An 18,456-nucleotide genomic window follows, 5' to 3' on the forward strand; every position below is an offset into this window, starting at 1 on the left:
AAAGTTGTTTGCAATGTGTTGGACAAGATATAGGCACGAAAAACCACTCTTTCCTTAAGGAACAGGTCTTGACATATGATCTTATCTTTCTTATCTCATTGCATTGGTTCAGTCTTTGGGGATGTCTGGTTGGATCTCCCTTGATTCATTACATTATGTAACAAAATTTGAAAAAAAAAACTGTTCCTGGTTTGAACATATTATTTCCTGTTTAATTGTGAAGTACTTAACTTTGAAAGTAGTTGTTATACTCCAGAAATTTCATTTTTGTAGCTGCCATAAACTATGTTGAATGGAGACTCAATAGACTATAGCAAAATGTGTTGCAGGGTGTCCTGCAAAAAGAAGGTTTTTGCAGTTTAATAAACTTTTCCCATGTTTGTAACAGTTTCTTCAAAACTATATTCCTTTGTACAGAACTGTCTAATACCAATCTACTTCCAAAGAAACTCAAGCCTCAACTGACTTCTAGCTTCTCACACAGGCTTCTGCACTCTTAACACACTCGAGCCTCAACAGACATCAAACTGTCATCCTTTTAAAACTGAACATTCTAAACCAGGCATGGGCAAATTTTGGCCCTCTGGGTGTTTAGGAATTGTGGAAGTTGAAGTCCAAAACACCCGAAGGGCCGAAGTTTGCCCATGCCTGTTCTAAACAGTCACTGAACCAGTCACGTGGTCTGCAACCCCTGGCACAGCTGTAAGTACATAGAGCTAAGAAACTGCAAACCAAAGAAAAGACATACACTTCAGGATATAAAGCGACACGTTATAAAACAGTCAAAACATTAAATAAAGGAGGCTTGGAAAGGTTGCTATCTCCAACAGTGACAGCATATAAATGGATAAATGTTTGGGTGTGATGGGGCCCTAGAGCAAGCATGGGCAAACTTCGACCCTGCAGGTGTTTTGGACTTCAACTCCCACAATTCCTAACAGCCTATCGGCTGTTAGGAATTGTGGGAGTTGGAGTCCAAAACACCTGCAGGGCCAAAGTTTGTCTATGTCTGCCCTAGAGTCTGCACTTCGGTCCCTGCCTTGGCTAGTTTAGGCATGCTGGGAGTCGCTGTCCCAAAAAGAACTTTTCCAAACTTATTTTTGAGGCACAGCTGAGAGAAAAATAAGATAAAAAGAGGGGAGAAATCAACACATTTTCAGCCCGTCTCCCCGGTTGTATTACTGCCGGCTTTTATGACGCAAAAGCCGCACGTCAGCTGTGAAGTTTCTAATCAGCCTCCATCCAGGAAGCTGTTCCAGAACAGTTCCTTTGGATTCTATTCCCCTTTTTGGCCAGGAGGAGGCGCTCGCCGGCAGCTCTGTCTGCTCCACCGAGGCGCGCCGCGGTGCGATCTCCGTATTTGTCGCCAAGGATGAGCCAAGCCTTCCAGGAAGAAGCGCCCCAGGCACCACCCCTGTCCTTTCCGAGCCCACCTCCCGCAGAACTACGTCTCCCAGGATGCAACTGGCGGTGCTGGGGAGCTGGCCAGCATCCACCCTGAGCGCGGCGAGGTTGGCGAAGCGGCTGTCTCTCTACCTGGGCGGATGGCGAGGGGCGCGAAGTCGGGCTTCTGCGCCCTCCTCGGCCTCCTCTTCTGCGCCTCGGCCTCCTCCCTGGCGCTGCGACGGAGCCAGAACCAGAGACCCATCGTCGGTGAGGCTCCGGAGGGAGAGAAGGGCCCCGAGGGAGGGAACGGGTTGGACAAGGGGTGCTGCTCCAAGCCCTGTTGGCCAGCCAAGGCGCCCATGGCTTGCCAAGGTATGCCAGGGTGTCCAGGCAGCCACCTTCGCGCCTCTTGCCTTGTCCAGGCTTCCTGAATCTACATCTGCGGTGAATCTGTCTGTAGAGCAGCATTTCCCAGACCAGGGGTCCTCAAACTTTTTAAGCCGAGGGCCGGTCCACAATCCTTCAGACTATTGAGGGGCCGGATTATCATTTGAAAAAAAAAATACAAACAAATTCCGATGCACACTGCACATGTCTTATTTGTAGTGCAAAAACAACAACAACAACAACAAGAACAATGAAAGAACAATACAATATTTAAAAATAAAAACAATTTTAACCAACATACACTGATCAGGATTTCAATGGGAAGTGTGGTCCTGCTTCTGCCCAATGAAATAGTCAAGTTAATTAGGGTTGTTGTTGTTGTTGTGTGCCTTCAAGTCATTTCAGACTTTGGGCGAGCCTAAGTCTAACATTTATTTATTTATTATTTATTTATTTACTGCATTTATTTACAACATTTGTATCACACCCTTCTGACCCCAAAGGGGACTCAGAGTGGCTTACAAATTATATGTACATACAATATATTATATTATTAGCATAGCTCAATATTAGCATTATATATTACTATATTGAACTATACCACTATACTGTAATATTATTAGTAATATTATATGTAATATAGAACATATAATTAATATTATTATATGGTATTATTATTAGTGTTATATTGTATTGCATTATAATATTATTATCAATATTATATGTATATACAACATATTATATTATAAAACTGAGGGCGGGGGCCATGTAAATGACCTCGGAGGGCCGCATCCGGCCCCCGGGCCTTAGTTTGGGGACCCCTGTCCCAGACCTTCGCCTTCCAGGTGTTTAAGAATCATAGAATCGTAGAGCTGGAAGAGACCTCATGGACCATCCAGTCCAACCCCCTGCAAGAAGCAGGAAAATCTCATTCAAAGCACCCCCGACAGATGGCCATCCAGCCTCTGCTTAAAAGCTTCCAAAGAAGGAGCCTCCACCACAGTCCGGGGCAGAGAGTTCCACTGCCGAACAGCCCTCACAGTGAGGAAGTTCTTCCTGGTGTTCAGGTGGAATCTCCTCTGTAGTTTGAAGCCATTGCTCCCTGTCCTGGTCAGCAGGGCAGCAGAAAACAAGCTTGCTCCCTCCTCCCAGTGACTTCCCTTCACATATTTGTATATGGTTATCATGTCTCCTCTCAGCCTTCTCTTCTGCAGGCTAAACATACCCAGCTCTTTAAGCCGCTCCTCATAGGGTTTGTTCTCCAGACCCTTAATCATTTTAGTTGCCCTCCTCTGGACGCTTTCCAGCTTGTCAACATATCCCTTCAATTGCAGTGCCCAAAACTGGACACAGTATTCCAGGTGTGGTCTGACCAAGGCAGAATAGAGGGCTAGCATGACTTCCCTGGATCTAGATGCTATACCCCTATTTATGCAGGCCAGAATCCCATTTTTTCGCCGCCGCATCACATTTGTAGGCTCATGTTTAACTTGTTGTCCACAAGGACTCCAAGATCTTTTTCACACGTACTGCTGTCGACCCCCATTCTGTATCTTTGCATTTCATTTTTTTCTGCCGAAGTGAAGTATCTTGCATTTGTCCCTGTTGAACTTCATTTTGTTAGTTTTGGCCCATTTCTCTAATCTGTTAAGATCGTTTTGAATTCTGCTCCTGTCTTCTGGAGTGTTAGCTATCCCTCCCAGTTTGGTGTCATCTGCAAACTTCAGTTCTCAGCATTTCTCACTGTTGGCCAAACTGTCTGAAGCTTCTTGGGGTTGAAGTCCAACAAAGTTGGAGGACCAAAGGTTGGGAACCACTGCTGTTTGCCACCACTGCAATGGGACACGAGAGAAGGCTCCCAGCAGGATAGTAACACATCCAGGCCTTCCCTGGGCAATGTCTCTCTAGAGCAAACTGGGCAAACAGTGAGGAAGCCCGGGGCCCAGATGCAGCCTCCTGGCTGCTTATCTCAGTCCCTCCTTATTTTCCTTGTCCCTTTGGCCTAAGGACATGGCGACCCACCACATCCTTATTCCAAAAAGACGAAAGAGGGAGCCACGCAGCAGTTGAGAGCTCCCAGCCACCTGTGTCTTGCCATTCTCCCGGCATAAGGGCAGTGCAAGTGACCCCATCCTTAGCCAGGAAGACGGCTCAAGGAAGGCATGCAGCGGATGAGAGCCCTCCAGAACACTCTCAGCAACCACCTGTCTTGCCTTCCTCCTGGCATAATGCCAAGAGGACAGCCTGACCATCAGGGGAGGAAGATCGGGCCTGTTGCCACATGTCTTGCCTTTCTCCCAGCATAAGGATGGGGTGAGCAGCCCCATACTTATTCTGGGAGAACAACCTGAGGATGACTGCTGCCCTGCCCTTTCCTGGCCCTCTCCCACCCAGTGTGTGCTCAGTCCCCCTCTGCCTGGCCTGGCCCTCCTGGCCTGGCACACAATGCGGCCTCAAAGCAAAATAGTTTGCCCATGCCTGATGTAGTCTCTGTAGAGGGCCAATTCTCTCACACCAGAAGTGACTTGTGTTATGTTCTCTAGTCGCTTCTGACACGATAAAAAAAACCCACTTCAATGGTGTTGTAATTTGGGGGTTTTTTTTTCTTGTTTCTCTTGAGAAACTTCAAGTTGCTTCTGGTGTGAGAAAATTGGCCATCTGCAAGGACATTGCCCAGGGGACGCCTGGATGTTTTGCTATTCTGTGGGAGGCTTCTCTCATGGGTAGCTAGAGCTGACAGACGGAAGGTCCCCCTTTTCCCGGATTTGAACTCTCTGCCCCGGACTGTGGTGGAGGCTCCTTCTTTGGAGACTTTTAAGCAGAGGCTGGATGGCCATCTGTCAGGGGTGCTTTGAATTAGATTTTCCTGCTTCTTGCAGGGGGTTGAACTGGATGGCCCGTGAGGTCTCTTCCAGCTCTACGATTCTATGATTCTATGACCTTCCGGTCAGCAGTCCTGCCAGGACAAGGATACCAGCACTCTTTGGCAAGGGAGGCCAAAAACCTTATTTAGTAGCAACATCTCTTGCTCCCCATTGCGGTGTTTTGAAAGCCAAGAAGGATTTGTTAATAAGGAAACAGTTTAAAAAAAAAGATGCTGCAAGACTTGCTTGTCAACTGAAACATGCTGGTCATTGACCCCATTGGCTTGCTTGCTAATAGTAATGTTTTTATTAGTTACCCACTCCTCCTCGTGGCTCAAGGTAGGGAAGAACACAGTTAAAACATGTTACTAAGAATACATACTACAAAATACATATATTAAGACACACAACAAAATACTTATATATGAAAATTCATAGTGCAAGGATTAAAATACAATACAAATACATATATCAAAATACTAATAGAATGTAAATTTAAAATTCACAGTTCTGATAGGCCTGCCAGAAGAGACAGGCCTTCAGTTGAGTTTTGAATTCTGACAGCTGATTTAGCTGTGGGAGGTCTTTTGGCAGGTCCTTCCACAATCTAAGAACAGCGGATAAAAAGGTTTGCTGTGTGCCACGTAGCCATGAATCTACCACATCTATTTCCTTGGTCAGGCTGTGTGTGCACCTTCCAAGTCACTTGGTGAATAATGGGGACCTCATGATTTTTTTTTTTGTTAAGTGGTTTCGGGGCACCTGGAAAATTATGGTGATTCTGTGAATTCAATTCTATTTGTTGTGTGCCATCAAGTCATCTGAAGCTGCAGTAGCGCATTGGGTTAAACCCCTGTGCCAGCTGAACTGCTGACCTGAAGGTTGGGTTGCTGACCTAAAGGTTGCCAGTTCGAATTTGTGAGATGGGGTGAGCTCTCGTCTGTCAGCTCTGGCTTGCAGGGACATAAGAGAAGCTAGCTAGTACATTCAGGCACCCCCTGGGAAATGTCTCTGTAGACGGCCAGTTCTCTCACACCAGAAGCGACTTGCAGTATGTTCCCAAGTCACTTGTGACATGGTTAAAAAATCTGGTAAATTATGGTGACATTAATTGCATGTTATTGTTGTTTGCCTTCAAATTGTTTCAAACTTATGGGGACTCTTAGAATGTACGAGCATGAGGTTTTCTGGGGCTGAAAGTATGTTACCCAAGCAAGGGATTTAACCCTGGTCTCCAGACTCCTAGTCAAATGATCAAACTACTACATCACACTGACTCTCTGTCAATTTCATAGGTAAGGAATATTCAATGTGCCATTGCCTTCTTCTGAAATATAGCATACAGCACCATGTAGACCAAGTACTAACCAGGCCTGGCCCTACCAGCTTCCAAGTCAGAGAGACTTTGCTCCCTTTACAGGGTATTTAGGCTCCATATCTAGGTAAATAGTAACATCTTTCAGGTAAAAAGACTCAGGTGGAAAGAGAACAGTATATAAGATGCCATCTTAGTCTTTGATATTGACTCAAGAGGGAGGTTGCACTTTATAGATCTTTATCCCTGTGTGTAAACATTTTGTCCACTGCTGGCCAGAGGCTACTGTTTACTTTTATTGGCTTCCTGGAGTGCTTCTTTCTGTCCTGACTGGTAATTTGCTTTTAGGGAGATCCAGAGAAAGCCTTACATTGAGGTTGGACTAGATGGCCCATGTGGTCTCTTCCAACTCTCTTATTCTGTGATTCTATGTACATATAGAAATATACATACACATATTTAGGAATAAGTCCTGCTGAATTCAGTGAGATTTATTTCAGAGTAAATATGTAGAAAAGAGCCAGTATTGTATAGTGATTTTGGCATTGTTGGACTACAACTCTGGAGAGCAGTATTCAATTCTCCACTCAGTTCAATAGAACTCTCAGCCCCAGAAACTACATAACAGGGCCTTAGGGTCATCATAAGCCAGAATCTGCTTGAAGGCACACAAAAACAACAACAAAAATAAGTATAGGGAGTCATAGGCTTTATCCTCAATCTATTGATCACTATAATATTGATTATATTCTCTGTGGCAGTACCTATGCCTTTTCATATTACTATACAAATATGACATATTGAGGAGGAAGGGTATGCCATTATCAAGCCTCTTGAAATCATAGATATGTAACTGCCAACATATTTACTTCTTAAACATATCTGCTCTCTTTAGTTCAGAGTTGGAAAGTTATGGGGTTTTTGAAAGCAGTTCTTTTCTGCTCATTATAGCATTGCTGAGTAAGCTGTTGCCATCATTCATTACACTCCTGACAGTAATAACCTGTTGTGTATATTGTAGCTTTCTAAGAGAATCCCATTAGAACCTATAAGAGAATGTCATTAAAGCTGAGAAATTCCTATCAAAGTGCCTTTAAATTGTTATCCCATGCAACTAGTTAAATTTCACTGTGTTACATTACATTAGCATAATGTTCATAGGATTGTGGGATAAGTTTTAAAATATAAAAATACTTTTAAAACAATACTTGTAGGAATGTAGTTTGATGACGGTTACAGAGATTTACAGAATGGTAGTCTCTAATTTGCAAGGTAAGGGTCACTTTTGATTATGTCAGCTAGAATTCAGTATTACAGTAATAGATTGCTAGCCTGGAGTTCTGGATCTGTACCTGATTCATATTCACAAAGTGTGTATTCTTGTCTGTGGCTGATGCACCCTGATCAACAGCATCAACATTGTTCACAGTGGCTGATGCCCACTCAGGCCAAGAGATCGTTCTTACATAGCTATATTTCAACTACGGCTTCATCTGCACGGTAGTAGCAGTTTGATATTAATGTAGTTTGATATCATTTCAACTGCTATGGCTCAATGCTATGGAATAATGGAAGTTGTAGTTTTACAAGGTCTTTAACCTCTGCCAAAGAATGCTGATGCCTCAATAAACTCCAAATCTTGGGATTCCATAGCATTGAGCCCTGGCAGGTAAAGCAGTGCCAAACTGCCTTAATTATACAGTGTAGATGTTGCTGATCTAGCTCAGTATTCATTTATATCTAGCTGTGTTTTCATGTTATTTAGATTACTAAGGGTTCGAAAATAGTAACATGTGAAATGGCTTCAATTTGATAGTTTTTAAATTGCCATATGATGTACCTAAAACCATATCTCTTCCTTCCTATAATTATACATTTAGGAAAGGCAATAACTTAGTTAACTTTTTAAGCATAGGTGTTTTGAATATAATTATTATACAAAAATAATATAGAAAAAATCAGTGTCTAATGTGCATTCCATATTTTCTGGGTTTTTTTTAAGGAATATTATCACAGGAAACTGACTTTAAAACCTTGATAAAGTTTGGGAAAACTTATATTGCTGCTTCATATGTGAAATTTTTGGAATCTGCTGGAGCACGAGTAGTACCAATAAGGTAAGATTATGCAAGTCATGGTCTTATATTTTATGTGTTGTCGAAGGCTTTCATGGCCGGGATCACAGGGTTGTTGTATGTTTTCCGGGCTGTATGGCCATGTTCTAGAATGCTGATGCCTCAATAAACTACAAATCTTGGGATTCCATAGCATTGAGCCCTGGCAGGTAAAGCAGTGCCAAACTGTTCTAGAACATGGCCATACAGCCCGGAAAACATACAACAACCCTGTCTTATATTTTGTTGTTAACTGCCTTCACAACATCAACCTGTGCCAGTCAGTCTCTGGGCCCTTCCACACAGCCATATAACCCAGAATATCAAGGCAGATAATCCACAATATCTGCTTTGAACTGGGTTGTCTGAGTCCACACTGCCATATAATCCAGTTCAATTTGGATTTTATACAGCTGTGTGGAAGGGGCCTCCATTTAGTCATCTTGGTTTGTAGAGAAGTTTCAGGCCTGATTTGTTTTAGTACTCATTTATTTGTCTTTAGTAGTCCACTGTATCCACAGAACTCTTCAACAAATTTCTCAAGTGAATGTTATTCCCATGTGATGTATGAACTCATATATCATTCCATAAAAGTTTCATGATATATTCAATGCAATCATTTGAGGTTAGGTGCTACTAAATTCTATTAGATAAAATACAATACAAAGCAGAATTTTTCTGTATATGTGTGAGTACTGTGATGTACTGTACTGTGATGAGTACTGATATAGATATGGACTTATCAAGAAGGATAATCTTATAGCAGGATGGGGTGTGAATGTCTGTCTATTTGATTTTTGTCTGGCTTGCTCAGAATATCCAGGTTCCATAATGGGTTGTGAGACTATCCTGCCCCCCCCCCCCCCCCCCACAGAAACTTGTGTAAATTGTAATGTGTATCTTTCCTAATTTATATCTTTTTCGCATTTTCTTTATAGTTTTTTATTAACTAAACTGTGCTTTTGGACTTTTTTAGATGTTGATGTTGATGTATGTATAAGAAAAACAAAAAAAATCTGATGTTCAGTTTTCTCCTTATGGGGAGAAAGACTGGTAAACTGTTTACTAGTTTTACAAACTACAATTTGAATCTTTTGAATTTAAAAAGCCAACACAGAGACCTTGGTTATTATGTATTTCTTTCACATCTCTTAAGGATAGTAACTGCTTGTTGGATTGTGACTACAGAAATCATAAACAAAATTCATTTTCTGCCATGAATCTCACTGAAGGACTTAATTCTGAACAGTGTATGTTAGCCTACCCTAGCAGTAGTTGTGAAGATAAAATAGGAAGGGGGAGCCAAGATTATTTTTTTGAAATAAAGGTGGATATAAATGTGGCTGATATTTGTTACAGTTTGATGATACGTGCTGACTAACAAAAGATTAGTCTTTTGTATATTCAGAGAAAGTTACACAAGTAGAAGAAAAAGCAAAACTCACACTTTACTCTTGTGCAGCAGAGTTCATGGAAAAACAGCAACTTCAACACAAACTTTCTAGTAATAATACAGTCACAGTTTCTCTGCTGCATTGAATTCACATATTACATTTCATTCATGTAATGCTTTCCATTAGAAAATATATCTTCCAATCTTCATTTCTGGTTCATGGGGATGAGCATGGAAGACAAACTTACCAGCGTCAAATAGGCTGCAAGCCAGGAGCTTACTCTGAGTAAGCTCAGAGGCAAACATTCAATAAGCCCAAAGACATACAACAAAAACTCCCCAGTTATACCCCTTTGGGAGTGTCCCAAACTTTTTTTACCTTAATTACTCCACGTACTCAGTCTGTGGGTTGTAATTAACCAGGGTGAGTCTTTTTCTCTTAACACACACTTGGTAGTGATCCCATAAGAACTTATCCATGCACAGTACCTTAATAATATTGAGTTACAGTGGTTCTCAATCTGTGGTCCCCAGATGTTTTTGGCCTTCAACTCCCAGAAATCCTAACAGCTGGTAAACTGGTTGGGATTCCTGGGAGTTGTAGACCAAAAACATCTGGGGACCCCAGGTTGAGAACCACTGAGTTACACTTTAAACTTTCATTGCAAGAAATTGTTGTAGCATTTCATTTACTGTACAAAAGCTGTTTTTATTTGATATGTAGAAGCTACGTATAGACACTTGAACTTTTTTTCATTACTTTTCTCCAGATTGTATCTCTCAGATGAAGAGTATGATACGATTTTCAATTCAATTAATGGGTAAGTATGCTAATGGATATCAGTTAGATAGTTGCCGATTTAAGATTTGAGATGATACCAGAGACCCAGTTTCCCTTTTCTATGTAGCTATGAATTTTCTTGAGTGACTTAGACCAATCTTTGTCTCTCAGAGCTAACTGCTTTGAAATATATTGAGAAGATGGTTAGACATATATGTAGAATAAGTTATAATGAAATGATTAGGCTATGTAGGTTTGCAATACTAGCCACAGCCATGAATTCTAATAGTTGGAAACAGGTTCCTGAATGTCAATCATATTGTAGGTATTGATTGTTAAAATATACGTAGAATCTGCTTTCAGATCTTCACTGAATCTCCATAGTAGTCTATTACATGCAGATGTGGGAGATGGAGCTTGTGTGACTTAGGTCTACTTGTGAGTAGACAAATACAGGCATGGGACTTGTAGGAATAATCCTGTTTTCTGGCAATCAGACATGAAGAATGTTAATTTGACAACATATCTGAAACATTACTTTAGTATGTAATTTTCTACCAGACATGTATTACAAATCCTTCCATAGTTATAGTGGGCCAGAATCCTGTATGTCCACATCTTTGTCAATGCTTCATTGTGTTTCAGTCCCATTGCTGGCTGTGCTACACATTAGCAGCCTTCTATTGAAAATAGACATTGTATATCTTTGCAATTCTGTTTCTATTAGAGATCTCAGAGAGGCCCATAATATATATGTATATATATTTGAGCATTAGTAAGTGAAACTGTGGGTATTGAATCCGTGGGTAAGGGGGTCGTACTGTACATAAGTTCACTCACAAGTATGCAGTGCCCTGACAGGATTTTGGTCATGGTGTTTCTGTTGACTACATGCAGTCAACTGTCATGGTCATTGCTGCTGAAATTTTTTCTTAGGATACTTTATCCTGGAGGTGGTGTTGACCTTAAGACTTCAGAATTTTCCAGGGTTGCAAAGATATTTTACCATAAAGCCTTGGAGGTAAGCAGATGAAAATGCAATGTCTCTTTGTTTAGTGTGGGGAAGGGCTGAAGAAGGAAGACTGTAGTTGACTCATATTTCCACTGTTTCGAAATAGCATCCACTATGTCACTTATGTTCATATTTAAGGCTCTACTGCACAACAGGATTGAGCTGTAAAACACTTAAATGCGGTGAATCTGTCCTGATAAAAAGTGGTTTCCATGTATATATGTATGTACAAATAAAAGTATAACATAAACTGTTGAAAGGAGATATTATTATTATTATTATTATTATTATTATTATTATTATATTTATTTATTTATTTATACATGCTTTATCTCTCCCGAAAGGAACTCAAAGCGGCTTAACTTGAGTTATTATATTGCTTAAAAAATTGAAATACTCTATATGCATTGGTTTTATTGGCCAGAACACTACAAGCAGGAAACATCTTAATTCTTAACAATTAAATATAACACTCCCTAAATGTGTTTGTTTATTAATTAATATTAATTAATAATATAGTAAGGTAAAGGTAAAGTTTTCCCCTGACGTTAAGTCCAGTCGTATCCGACTCTGGGGGTTGGTGCTCATCTCCATTTCTAAGCCGAAGAGCTGGCGTTGTCCATAGACACCTCCAAGGTCATGTGGCCGGCATGACTGCATGGAACACCGTTACCTTCCCGCTGGAGCGGTACCTATTGATCTACTCACATTTGCATGTTTTCGAACGGTTGGCAGGAGTTGGAGCTAACAGCGGGTGCTCACTCTGCTCCCCGGATTTGAACCTTGGACCTTGATATAATACAGAAGATAAATATCTAATACAGGCTTCCCTAACATGGAACCCTCCAGATGTTTTGGTCTTCAACATTAATTAGTCTTGACTGTCAGCCCTTGCTAGTTGGGATTAATGGCAGAGGCATAGCTGGGTCTAAGAATGTTATGTATTGACTTCTTAATTTTTATTTTCAAGGCCAATGACAGAGGAGACTATTTTCCAGTGTGGGGAACATGCTTGGGGCATGAACTGCTCAGCTATCTCACCAGTGGTGAAGATCTGCTGACTTGGACCGATACAGATGGCTTTGCATTGCCACTGAACTTTACTCAAGGTAAAAACTAAAAAATAAGTTTGTTAAATATTTCTGGAATTTGAGGGAATAGGTGGGATTGGGCCTTCATTTAGAAACAGTATCTTTTATAGTACTGGAACTCTGCTGTCCTCCTTTGTGGAGGTGAATCCAAGACCTGGTGCAAGACTTTCATCTTTAAGCCCTTTTGTGCTAGACAGTTATCATGCTATGACTCAGCATTACCTGCCTTGGCAACACATTTGGAATCCTGGGGTTTCCTGATTTGTTGTTGTTTTATTCTTTCAAGCTGTTTTCAACTTATGCTAGATCCAAGGCTAATTTATCACAGGGGGTTCTGGAACTGACAATGTTTGACTCACTCAAGCTCACCCAGTGTGCTCCATGGAAGTTTAGGGAAGTCTATTTATAATTCTCAGCCAGAGAGCTCTAGTGTCACATCATACTATAATTCCCCAAATTCCATGGGCTGTTGCCATAGCAGTTATAGTGGAATCATAGTACTATAACTACTATAACTACTGTGTAGTGTGAAAGGGACTCTGAACAAAAGCAGCCAGTAGATTTACTGTTATAAGGGTGGGGATCCATTCTGGATTTTGCCACCATTTTTACTAAAGCTACTCCAACTTGAATGGGATTTCTAGCTCTATTTGAGTTTTGATTTAATTCCAGTCAACTTTGAGAGGATCAGTAGTAGATTTGCTGTCCCTGTGCTAATGGATGTACCAATGCCCACTTATATTGTATTCTGGTAAAATGGACTTTACTAGGATCTGATAAGGCCAAACCACAGAAGAAGCATTAGGAGACTGGAAAAAGAGAACAAAACCACCAACAGGCTCTCATTAGTGACTGTTTCTGTTGCCTCAGTGAGTTGATGAGTTGTAATGACTATATAGAACATCAAGGGAAGTTAAGACCTTATAGTTTGAGATGGCTGCTCCCTAGCTGTGGAACGTGATCTCATAGTAGTATAGGTTGCACCCCTTTTTAATTTATACAGGCATCTGGCCATTACTGAGTTGCTATGAGATGGATGCTGTATTTTTTATATTTTAGTTACCTATTTCTAAAGTTTTAAAATTGCTTCATTCATTAACATTTTAATATGAATTGGTACTAAATTAAATAACATGAAAACATGTAAAATAGATAAATGAAATATAAGAAATACCCTAATGGCACTAGATCTTGTGTGATTTGTAAAGCTAAGCAGGGTCAGCACAGGCTAGTCCTTGAATGAGCGACTGCCAATGAATACCAAGGGCTTTAGGTTATATTTTGGAAGAAGGAACTGACAGAAACATCTGGGAATATTCCTTGCCTATGAAAACCCCATACAATTCATGGGTTTAACAGGTAACTTGATGGCATACACACAAACACATTTTAAGAGCACCATGGTTGCCACCTGCTGGAAGTTCAAAACTGATAGCGCCATCTTAACTTTTCTTGGCAAGGTGTTCCACAGTTGGGGTAATACTATGTTGAAAGTCCTGTTGCATGAACTCTAAATCTGAGAGAGAGAAAAATGGGCACAGTGCAGATGTTAATATGATTCAAATTGTTGTTTTGGTACAAGGTGCCCACGACAGCAGAATGTTCCAAGATTTTCCTGATGATCTATTGCAAGTAATAGCTTCTGAGCCCGTGACTTCACACTTTCATTTTTGGAGCCTTTCTGTGCAGGTAACATATTTTTGATAATACAATGATGCAGAATATAATTCACATTTAAAATAATAATCCATTATATTTCTTCTCTTACAGAATTTCACAAATAATGCAAAGTTGCGTGATTTCTACAAGATTTTGACAACCAACGATCACAATGTTGAGTTCATATCCACCATGGAAGGTAATAGTTTCTTCAGTTTCTAAATTTTGCATATAATAAAGTACAGCAGCTAAGGCATGGCATAGATTTGGTAAAATCTTAAGGCTTCTGTCCAACAATAGGAAGGGCATTGATGTGGGTGTTCTATTTGTCTCTATAGTCTCTTGCACTCCTACAAAACCCGCTCATCATTGTTAGAGAAATCTCTAATTCTGAGGTAGGAGAGGAAGTCTAAAGGAAGGGACAATGTGCTTCTGCAGCATCTGAATTCATTCAAGTGCTTTCCTTCTATTTTAGTAAGGCAAAATTCATGACATAAGCTTACCTCATGGCAAGTATTTCCACCCCTGAAAGTGGCAGCAAGTTTAGTAGAACAAAAGTCAGAACGAATGAAGTTAGGAGAATTAATGAAGTAACTAATGAAATTGATCTGGTGCTTGTAGAAGAGCTTGGTCACTATGGTGGGTGTATTTTTCTATAGTGTTGGTTTCCAAACTTGGGTTCCTTATCTCTTGGACTACAACTACCAGAATTCCTATCATTGGCTTTGGGGAATTTTAATTTAACAAAATCTGGGAACCCAATCTGGGGTACATATTCTGTAGTTTTATTATTTGTGGAGTGGGAAAACTTGATTGCTTGAGTTTGTTTTGATACATACATACATATGTATGTATCAAAGCAAACTATTACCTTCCATGGAGAGAAAGAGAGAGAGAGAGAGAGATTACATAGTTTTGATTGTGCTGATATTACCATTCCTAACTACTTTTTGCTCCTTTGAGAGTAATAAAACAATCCTCCAGTATATTAGCTAGGGAAAGAACATCTTAAGCAATTAAGAAGGCCTTATAGTCAGTTCTCAGCATCTCCATTTGTGCCCCATGTGAGCCGCCCCGAATCCCTTTGGGGAGATGGGGCAGGATATAAAAATAAAATAAAATAATAATTATAATAATAATAATTATTATTATTATTATTAGTCGGTGTATGATTAGTCTGATCTGGTATAAGGCTCCTTCCTCTACACCACAGTCTGTTGAAGAACAAAAGGCAGAAGAGTACTATGGCTTTTTAAAAGTTCAACGTATTTATTGTATTGTAGACTTTTGTGAGTAGGGAGCTCCTTTCATGCTGTTCATTTGTCATAGTGGACTCTGATATAACACAAACCATCTTTTTGACTTTAAAAGCTGCTCCTTTTTTACCCTTCTTCAAGAACGTCACAATTTTAGGACTCCAAAATATGGAGCGAGACAAATTAAAATAGTTTTATTTGCCTTCAAGATGAAAGCAGAGGCAATGTTGCTATCATACATATAATCTTTTAATGTATCTGATGGAGTATAATGATTATGACAGGCCTATAAATTGGAAATACTGTTTTCAGTACATAAGGAGTCAGTCTGGTGTAGTGGTTTGAGCATTGAATTAGGACTCTGGAGACCAGAGTTCAGTTCCCCACTTGGCCATGGAAACCCACTAGGTGACCTTGGATGATTAATTGTTTCATGTCGGATGTCACCAGCAAAATGTTTAGTGTGAAAACTATGGAATCCCTACTTTTAAGATAAGGCTTTTGTCATGTTTGCATGGAATAATGAAAAACATATTGTCTCCTAGCTTACAGATACCCAGTGTATGGTGTTCAGTGGCATCCAGAGAAAACCCCATATGAATGGAAGAACTCACCAGGCATACCACATTCCCAGTCAGCTATAAAAGTAGCATATTTCACAGCTGAATTCTTTGTCAATGAAGGTATGGGATCTTTGTAAACAAGATATCAAACACTGGTAGGGGTGGGTAGTAAAATCTACAATGGGAAAGGAGATTTATGAATTAAGTGGAAAACTTTGTAAGAACAAAAAATGTGGAAAGCAATTTGTGACAATACCACTTTTAAAAGAAGTATTAGAAACAATACAGTCAATCTTTATATTGTAAAGGGCAATATTGAATGAATGACAACATTTATTGTGTTCAAATAATTTTTTAAAAAAGTACATTGTATACAATCATAATCAAAGTCAAAGAAAGTCAAAGTCAACAAAAAACGGATAAAGCTGTACTAAACTATGTTCCTTTGAATATCTGCTCACGTCTTAATTGGGCATAACTTCAATTTTTTTGCCCCAGATTCAGTTATCAAAGGAGTACTGTCTCTCAGAAGAAAAGACAGCCTTTTCAGAAGGCTTTCAGCAATGAAGAAATTAGTTTGGCTTTAGAGTCTCTGTAAAATGAGCATTCCAAGAACACATATAAAAAGATTTAATTTTTCACTGAAGCATTAGACAAAGCTTTTTATGATACAGAACACCATAACTTTGCCATCTATCACTGCAGAGGGAAGCACCTAAATAGCTTGATCTAGAACAAAGGTGAGATTTGTTAAACTGCAACATGAAAATAATCTATACTTCTCCCTTTTTTTGCAGCCCGGAAAAACAACCATCAATTTCCCAGTATAGAGGATGAAAGCAAAGCACTCATCTATAACTTCAACCCTGTTTTCACTGGGACATTTTCTTCCTTTGAGCAAATTTATTTTTTTTGATTAAGTTTCAAGCCAGAAATTCTGCAAAAAAGGGATTTTAGGAGCACTCATTGTGAAGGCATGGCCCTGCCCATGTTTCAGGGATAGTACTTCCCATCATACTTCACCACTGGTAATGCTTGCCAGAATAGATGGCAGTCCTCAACATATGGAAGACCACACATTGCCCATGCTTGAGGTGATTGATGGATATTCTGCAAGAGCACATTTTTCTCTCGTGCCTATCCAAGACAGAAAAATTACAGGTTGCATTGATCTGATGCCCCATAAAGAATGGAGTCACCAGGTGATAATTCCTGTAATCAACGATGTTTTTTTTGTTTCCAGTTTATGGCTGTCCATAGATGGCAGACAAACTGCAGTCCTTTCTTAAGTCTGCCTGTGTGAATGTAAACACTTTTTCTTACTCAGTGGATGAAGTATTTCAATGTGAATAAATGGCATTTTAATCTGTTTTGAGATCGTATTTTGAAATAACTGTCCATTCATTAAAACTGGATCATGCATCAAGAAAATGTTACGATGATGGAGGTTTATAATCATAGCTGTATCTCCTGATGCAGCCCAAAAACCCACCCGAGAAGCCAGGCAGTGCTACTAAAATAGATATTTACTAAAGCACTGGGGAGCAGGAGAAGTGAGGTGTTTTACAACATGCAGCTGCAGAGACTCCTGTGGGATCTGTCATAAATATTTATTGCAAAACACATTTTGCTGCTGGGAGAGAGGTGGATCCTTCTTCAGTAACCAACCCAGTTTTCAGAAATCCCTATTGGTGATGTAACCTGGCTTCTAAGGTGCATTTTAAGAACACTTTTTGGGTGTTGCGTTGATGTAATGACTACAAACATACATTTCAATATTTAAATGTCATAAGGGTGCCGGCTTGTGTCACTACTCGATTTGTGTTGGGAATTTTCAGGTGATTGACTTTTAAGCAAAGGACAGATTGTGATTCTCCCTGGAAGGACAAATAAGAGACAGTTTCGTATAGGCTAAGTGACCTTCTGGGTTTATTTGTCTTGTCATTACCAAGTTCTGCATAAATTAGCATTGTATCCCTTCCTCAAAGCCATGGTCCCTTTTCTTTTGTCTTTGACTGTTCATCATCTTCTTGCTCTTCTCTATTTTTGACAACTACCTCCACCCATTCCAATTACCTGTAAGTAGTTGCTTCCTACTCCCCTTCTTAATCCCTTCCTTGTGACCTATTTCTTTAACAAAACTTTCTCTGAATTACATTAGCTTTGAAAACCCCTATTGAGTTCAGTGGGGTCATTTCAACTAAATGTGCACAAAAATGCAGATGAACCACTTAGACAAGGATTCCTCATCTGCGACTCTCTAATTATTACTGGGCAACTCATCACTCAAGGCCAATGATAAAGTGCACTGGGAACTGTAGTCCTATAACATAAAGAAGTCCAGCATTGAATCAGACGTTTATTCTCAATATGATTATAAAAGACACATCCCTAATTAATTTCCCACTGAGCCTCTGTAGATGCCAGCCACAAATGCAGGTGAAATGTCAGGAGAGAATGCTACTGGAACATGGCCATATAGCCTGAAATACAGCAACCCAAGGTTTCTCCTGCCTCAATGTGACAAATTTAAGAACTGCATACATATTACTAAGCCAAGGACTTCTTTCTTTATTGGTTTGATCTATTCACCTGGAATATCACATCCTGGGTCTCTATTAGTGAGCAATTTTCT

General features: G+C 40.0%; 1 protein-coding gene across 1 annotated transcript; it reads left to right on the top strand.

The window, feature by feature from the left end:
- Positions 1–1,318: 1,318 nt before the first annotated feature.
- On the top strand, positions 1,319–17,191 carry ggh (gamma-glutamyl hydrolase). Its single transcript, XM_003219593.4, has 9 exons — positions 1,319–1,653; positions 7,955–8,069; positions 10,230–10,280; positions 11,177–11,261; positions 12,223–12,361; positions 13,926–14,032; positions 14,114–14,201; positions 15,804–15,941; positions 16,619–17,191. The coding sequence occupies exons 1-9, from the start codon at positions 1,545–1,547 to the stop codon at positions 16,735–16,737; spliced, it is 951 nt and encodes a 316-aa protein (XP_003219641.2). The 5' UTR covers positions 1,319–1,544; the 3' UTR covers positions 16,738–17,191.
- The last annotated feature ends 1,265 nt before the right edge of the window (positions 17,192–18,456 follow it).

Source organism: Anolis carolinensis, chromosome 4 (genome assembly GCF_035594765.1).
Source record: "Anolis carolinensis isolate JA03-04 chromosome 4, rAnoCar3.1.pri, whole genome shotgun sequence".
NCBI lineage: Eukaryota > Metazoa > Chordata > Lepidosauria > Squamata > Dactyloidae > Anolis > Anolis carolinensis.